The 7,250-nt window shown below is 46.8% G+C and overlaps 1 protein-coding gene across 1 annotated transcript in view; it reads left to right on the forward strand.

The window, feature by feature from the left end:
• Positions 1-6,879, forward strand: part of Plat (plasminogen activator, tissue type) — a 25,770-nt gene extending 18,891 nt beyond the window's left edge. Inside the window, exons 9-14 of the mRNA XM_031339266.1 lie at positions 1,004-1,089; positions 2,367-2,562; positions 2,675-2,811; positions 2,900-3,040; positions 4,564-4,727; positions 5,994-6,879. Coding sequence (XP_031195126.1) covers positions 1,004-1,089; positions 2,367-2,562; positions 2,675-2,811; positions 2,900-3,040; positions 4,564-4,727; positions 5,994-6,152 — 883 coding nt within the window. The 3' untranslated portion in view covers positions 6,153-6,879. The remainder of the gene's footprint in view (positions 1-1,003; positions 1,090-2,366; positions 2,563-2,674; positions 2,812-2,899; positions 3,041-4,563; positions 4,728-5,993) is intronic.
• The last annotated feature ends 371 nt before the right edge of the window (positions 6,880-7,250 follow it).

Consider the following 7,250-nt stretch of genomic DNA (forward strand, 5'->3'; position numbering starts at 1 on the left):
TTTGTCTCTCTCTCTCTCTGTGTGTGTGTGTGTGTGTGTGTGTGTGTGTGTGTGTGTGTGTATAGGCCTGAAGTTGATATCAGGGGTCTTTTTTTATTGGATATTTTATTTATTTACATTTCAAATGTTATCTCCTTTCCTGGTTTCCTCTCTGCAAACCTCCTATCCCATCCCCACTTGCCCTGCTTCTATGAGGGTGCTCCCCGCCTCACCCATCTACTCCCACCTCAGCACCCTGGCATTCCTCTACACTGGGGCATCAAACCTTCACAGAGCCAAGGCCCTTTCCTCCCATTGATGCCAGATAAGGCTCCTTCAGCTCCTATCACGCGTCTGTTTTTCTTATCATCTCTACCTTTGTTTTTTGAGTCTCTTTCTGAACCTGAAGCTGATCTATTAGAGCGAGCTGGCCAGTGCACTTCAGAGACCTGCTTTCCACCCCGGAGACCCTGGCCCCTTTCCCCACCGGGCTTACAGAAGCACGTTGCTATGTCTGATATTTTTTTTTTTCCAGACAAGATCTCACTATATAGCTCTGGCTTGCCTGGAACTCACTATGTAGACAAGGCTCGCTTGGAACTTACTATGTAGGCAGAAACCTTCCTGCCTTTCTCTCTTGAGTGCTGGGATTAAACAATGTGCTCCACCATACCCAGTTCTCCTGGCTTTTTCTGTGACTTCTGGAAATTCAGACTCGCGCTCGCATGCTAATGAAACAGGCCCTTTATGAGCCATCGCCCCAGCCCAACATACATAAATTTTGCAAACAAGACTCCTGTTCGTTCCTCACATGACACTTCCATGTCGTGAAAATGTCTCCACAGAGTAGCTTTCAGTTCTTCCCAATGCTGATGGAGGTATAAGGAGTTCTCTCCCCCCATGGTGGGCCTGCTATAGCCAAACTGAGTTTGGGATCCCTGTGCCTGGCTTCTTGGCTCTGCCATGGGTCTACCCAGCTATCGGGATTGTGTGCTGTGACTAAAAACCTCAAACTCTTCTACAGGAATCCAGATGGGGATGCCAGACCTTGGTGCCATGTAATGAAGGACCGGAAGCTGACATGGGAATACTGTGACATGTCCCCATGCTGTAAGGGCCGCTATGCCACTCCCCCTTCCCCAGGCTCGATTCCTCACTATTTTCTCTGCCGCCTCCTGTGGCCACCACTGACCTTCTGGACCTCCAGGCCAGGCCTTTTGGGGGTAGGGAGGCTTTCTTGACCACAGCTACAGTAGGCAGCCACACTTGTGACATCTGTGGGGGGAAAAGGGAGGGAAACATAGGGAGACCAACACATCCTTCCCTCTTGAAATGCAACAGGCTCCAACATCTCTCTCTGGCAACCTCTGCTGAGGGGATGGCAGTCCTGGTAACCACAAAGAGAAAGAGGTCTCACATTGTGGCGCCTTAGATGACAGTTGTTACATTTCCCCAGTAACCTGGTGACAGAGAGACTTCAGTGTCCATTTATCCAAAAATGCCCTCAGAAGTCACGAGGTCCGCCAAGTTCTGTGCACTTCCACGTCCCCATGGAGCCCATTTAACACAGGGGGACCTGAGATGACAATAGAGGCTTTGGGGACAGAAAATTCAAGTTGGCACATGTCCCCAAAATGAATGTTTAGTTTGGAAATTGCCCATGAATAGGTTCCCACTTAGTTCCCACGAACACACATAAATAAATCCTCCAGGAACAAAGAGCCTGCTTAGAAAGTTAAGACACAAACTAACCTTTTAGCTAAAGTCATTTATGATGCATTCATCTCAGGAAGTCCACCAGGGCTCTCCAAGGCTATGGTGCCAGTGAGAGCCATGTGAGGCAGTGGGGCTTGATCCGGCCTTGAAGGATGGATCAGGCGGAGGAGATGGAAAAGGAATGGCTTCTCTAGAGGAAATCTGAAAGGTTACATTATATCTTAAGCCAAGAAACTGCTATAGGCAAGATTGGGAAGGAATGTGCAAAAGAAAGGCCTCTCCTTTGGGAATCTAATCCCAATGTCACCGTAACGTTCAATGAAAGGTTCCCTGCTTTCCTGCAACGGTATTGGGAAGGAGAAAGGCACACGTGTATACTATTTGTCATGTCACTGTACTCAACAAGGAAAGCTGCAGCTGTCACTGTCATTGAGACAGTTACAACATTCTGTATCAGCTCACTGACCGGTTGTAATCTGTAAAAAAATTCAGGGTTCTGGCAGAAAAAAAAAAAAACAACTCTGGGGGATTTTCTCTGCCCTTGATTCCACACTGCAGGTCTGAACCTTCGCACCTCCGCTCTTTCCTCTCTAGCCACCTGTGGATTTTTTTCTGCCCTTGATTCCACACTGCAGGTCTGAACCCTCCCATCTCCCCTCTTTCCTCTCTAGCCACCTGTGGCCTGAGGCAGTACAAACAGCCTCAGTTTCGAATTAAAGGAGGGCTCTTCACAGACATCACCTCACACCCTTGGCAGGCTGCCATCTTCGCCAAGAACAAGAGGTCTCCCGGAGAGAGATTCCTGTGTGGAGGGGTGCTGATCAGCCCCTGCTGGGTGCTGTCTGCCGCCCACTGCTTTCTAGAGAGGTACGGGTTTCCTAGTCTCGAAGGCCTTGGGGCCAGCCGGTGGAAGTAACCCACAGCCGTAAACAACAATTTTTAAAAAATGATTAAAGATCCTAATGCTATTATCCACCAGGTTTCCCCCTCATCATCTTAAAGTGGTCTTGGGCCGAACATACAGAGTGGTCCCTGGGGAAGAGGAGCAGACATTTGAGATTGAAAAATACATAGTCCATAAGGAATTTGATGATGACACTTACGACAATGACATCGGTAAAGTGCTATTATTCTCATACGCCCTTCTCTCTCACCCGTTCCCTCCCCTAACGCCTGACTCACCCCTCTCCTCTCTTGTTCCCAGCATTACTGCAGCTGAGGTCAGATTCCAAGCAGTGTGCCCAGGAGAGCAGCTCTGTTGGCACTGCCTGCCTTCCTGACCCCAACCTACAGCTCCCTGACTGGACAGAGTGTGAGCTCTCTGGCTATGGCAAGCACGAGGCATGTGAGTAGCTGGAAGTCCTGGTCCATCCCATCTGTCATGTGGCGGTCAGGCCAATAGAGGGGATGTGATCATAAAATGTCCTGGTCCCAATTCTGGCACGACACAGAAAAATGCAGGCGAGGACTTGGCCTGTCCTGTGATGAGAAGCTACCATCTACTTCCTTGCATTACAGGGACACTGTGCAGGGCACAGTAAATTGGGACAGGAAAATGTTCTAAGGAGCTTTACAGTCCAGTGGGTGGGGAGGGTGAGGAGGGGGGTGGGAAGTGGGTGTTTGTTCTTAAGACAATGGAGTTGCACAGTTCAAATCCCAGACATGCATCTGGCTTAGCTGTGGGGCCCTGGATGTTTCATTCAGCTTCCTGATAACGCCAACAAATGTGAGATAAACTAACCTAAAGGCAGGGAAGCTTTGCTCCTGCTCATGGCTTTGGAAGTTTCAGATTATGGTCAGTTGGCCCAGTATGTGGCACATCATAGGAAGGAGGACAGACCATCATAGGAGGGAGGACGGCACACCACAGGAGGGAGGACATCATACCACAGGAGGGAGGACGCCACGCCACAGGAGGGAGGACAGCACATCATAGGAGGGAGGACGGCACGTCACATGAGGGAGGACAGAACATCATAGGAGGGAGGACGGCACATCATAGGAGGATAGCACATCATAGGAGGGAGGACAGAACATCATAGGAGGATAGCACACAACTGGAGGGGGGCCAGCACACCACAGGAGGAGGCCACAGCAATGGAGCAGTTCACCTTGTAGGAACACACCAGCGAAGGGAGAGTCTGGGTCTCAACATCTCTTCCAAAGGCTTAACTTCCTTTTCCCAGAGCCACTTCCTAAAGTTCTGCCATCTCCAAAGAGCACCAAGGTCTAGGTCCAAGCCTTCAACACACTGGCCTTTGAAGGAGAGGTGATCCATGCCAGATGTGTATTTGCATTATTTTATGGGGGAGCATGTCTCATGATGCTTCCTAGAGAGGTTTCAAACTTGTAATCCAATCTCGGCATCGGAGATCACAGGTGTAGATCAAGGTACAGCATTTTTTTTTTAAAGCCTCAGTTTCTTTACTGCCAAAGTAGAAACAGAAGAGACTCCCCGATTAAATTTTAGGGATAAGTACTATGATGCATGATTAAATAGATGGTTCTCACTTGGGGAGATCTCACCACCTAGGCCACACTTGGCGTTGTCTGGAGTCATTGTGGCCACGATGTCACACGTGTGGCTGAAGGCTGATCCCAACCTTTGGTTAGAAGATGGAAGCTACCAAGCATTGTGGTATACAGGACATTTCCTCATGACAGATAGCTATCTAGCGAACTGTCAGTGGCACTACTGAGCAGCGCGCTCTCACCCTAGAGAACTGTTGGAGGTCCCAACAGTAAAATAGGGTAATGTTCCAGGGGGCAACCCGATTTTTGCTAGCTGTTACTGGGAAGTTTGGCTTTCTCTTTCAAAAATGCTTGAAAACAACCTTTAGACCCTAAGATCTAAACATTCTCTTTCAGCGTCTCCTTTCTTCTCTGACCGGCTGAAGGAGGCTCATGTCAGACTGTACCCGGCCAGCCGCTGTACCTCACAGCATCTGTTTAATAAAACTGTCACGGACAACATGCTGTGTGCTGGAGACACCCGGAGTGGAGGCAACCAAGACCTTCACGATGCATGCCAGGTAAACCCAGTACCCCAGCACTCTGGGTCCTCCTCTGTGTCCTTAGTGGGGGCCGGGGAATGCACAGGGCAGGGTGTGAAGCTGGGATTCAAAATCAGAGCTTCAGAGAAGAAAATGATAAAGATCAAAACACCTCAAATCTAAGACGTTTGAACTGCAGGAAAATCTCCCAGTCTGTGGACAGGAAACTCCACCTAGCACAGGATTTCCTGTAAGCCCTATTGATGTGATAGGTAAAGCGATATAATTTAACATAATTAATCCTTGATTTGTGAAGGTGTTGGGGCATGCGAGAATGCTTCATGGGATGAGGAAAGGCATCCCCCTCCAGGACTCCAGATTTAGATAGGATGTGGGGGGAAAAGTCCAGCGTCAGCCTGGGAAGCAAAGCATTTTAGGTTCTCAGTGCTGAGCCCGCTGGACTTCGTACTTACATTTCCTCCTTAATAAAGTGCTGGGAGGCAAGAGCAACCACTGACACTAAGACCCAGACAGTAATCACCTGACTGGGGAAAACGAACCAGAGTTCACTGAGGCCATACAACTTACAAGTCGCACAGTCCATATATATATATATATATATGTATACATATATATGTGTGTGTATATATGTATATATGTGTCTGTATATATATGTATGTATATGTATATATATATACACACAAACATATATACACACACATACATACATACATACATACATACATACATTCTTGGCTGGTCCAGAATTCTGTGTAGAAGAGACTGGCCTTAAATTCAGAGATCTACCTGTCTTACCCTCCTAAATATTGGGGTTAAAGATGTGTACTACCATGGCACCCACTCAAATCAGTCTATAAAGCTAGAGCAGTTTTGTTTTTGTTTCTTGGGTGCTAACAGTTATCTTAAGTCTGTGCTTGGGGTGTGTTAGTGGATTTTTGTTTACCTATTGGTTTTTTGAGACAGGGTCTCACCCACTGTGTGGTCCTCGGTAGCATGGAACTCTATATGTAGACCAGATTGGCCTTGAACTCAAAGCAATCTACCTCCTTCTGCCTTTTGAATGCTGTGCTTAAAGGCATGTGTCACCATGCCAGTTTCTTAAATGCTGTTTTATTAGAATTCATTAATAGACAGCCTAATCTCCACCATCAAGATAACTGAGCCTCAAGTCTCCCTCTCTGAACCAAGTACTTTGAGGACTCAGCCATCAGAGTACAAATAGCCATACAAATCTTCCAAATCTTCTGCCCTGCGAATAAAGCACAAACCTATGCTCTTCTGCAGGGTGACTCGGGAGGCCCTCTGGTGTGCATGATCAATAAACAGATGACGTTAATGGGCATCATCAGCTGGGGCCTCGGCTGTGGACAGAAAGACGTGCCTGGGATATACACGAAGGTCACTAATTACCTAGACTGGATTCAAGACAACATGAAGCAATGACAAAGAAAGCCCAGCTCCTCAGATCCAGAGGAGGACCCGCCTTCCTCTTCCTCTTCTACAGAAGATACGCCTAAAAGGCCAAGTGTTCTGTACACGATCATCCTCATGGGCTGCCACTCCGCACAGGGGAGAGGAGTCCTCAGGAGCAGATGTAGCATTTATCTGTGACACGCACCTCACAACTTGTAAGTTTTAAGAATGAAGGTCTGGCTTTAGAATAAATTCTGTCAGATGAGATGACAGGAAAATGCCAACTTCCTATAACTCTAGGATTTTAAAGAGAGAGAGAGGTAGATTAAAGTCCACTCTCCTGGTCCACTATTTTGTACACTGAACCACAAGATCATGTCTCAATAGTAAAATATAACTTGATCTTTCAGGAGTGAAAGTTTGCACTGGGGACAAGAATATGTTTGTATAGTTACACAGGGGCCCAGCAGGGCCCCCAAGAGAAGGAAGGGTTGGCTGGCTGGATCACATCCCCATAAAACAAATATTCCCCATCCCTCCATACTTGTCAACTCTTAGGACATATTCCTTTGTATACGGTGTAAATGTCTTTTTCTTTATAAACTTTATAGATGGTTGGGAGAACTGTATGATTTTAATAATTGGTGAAGTAACACTAGTATATTTATATATTAATCTATTTTAGTTTTTACTTCATAACTATAACTTTGTATTATACTGTACTTAATAAATTCAGAGGTATTTTTCACAGTTTCAACTGGTACATATCCATGGTTTATTTGTGTTCACATTTTTTCTTTTCTTTTCTATTTTTGAGTCAACTGAAAGATTTCCTTTCATTCAGTCAACACATGGAAATAAGCTGGTTGCCACCCAGTAGAAATGGGATGGGGAGGGGGCTGGAGAGGTGGCTCAGTGGTTAAGAGCACTGGCTGCTCTTCCAGAGGTCCTGGGTCTAATTCCAAGCAACCACATGGCAGCTGACAACTGTCTGTAACTTCAGTTCTAGGGGATCTGACTCCCTCACACAGATATACACGCAGTCAAAACACAATGTACATAAAAGACAAATTTTAAGAAATGGGGCAGGGAGAGTTGGCATGGGCAGGAGGCATTTACAGAATTAAA

The sequence above is a fragment of the Mastomys coucha genome, unplaced genomic scaffold (assembly GCF_008632895.1).
Source record: "Mastomys coucha isolate ucsf_1 unplaced genomic scaffold, UCSF_Mcou_1 pScaffold22, whole genome shotgun sequence".
Lineage (NCBI taxonomy): Eukaryota > Metazoa > Chordata > Mammalia > Rodentia > Muridae > Mastomys > Mastomys coucha.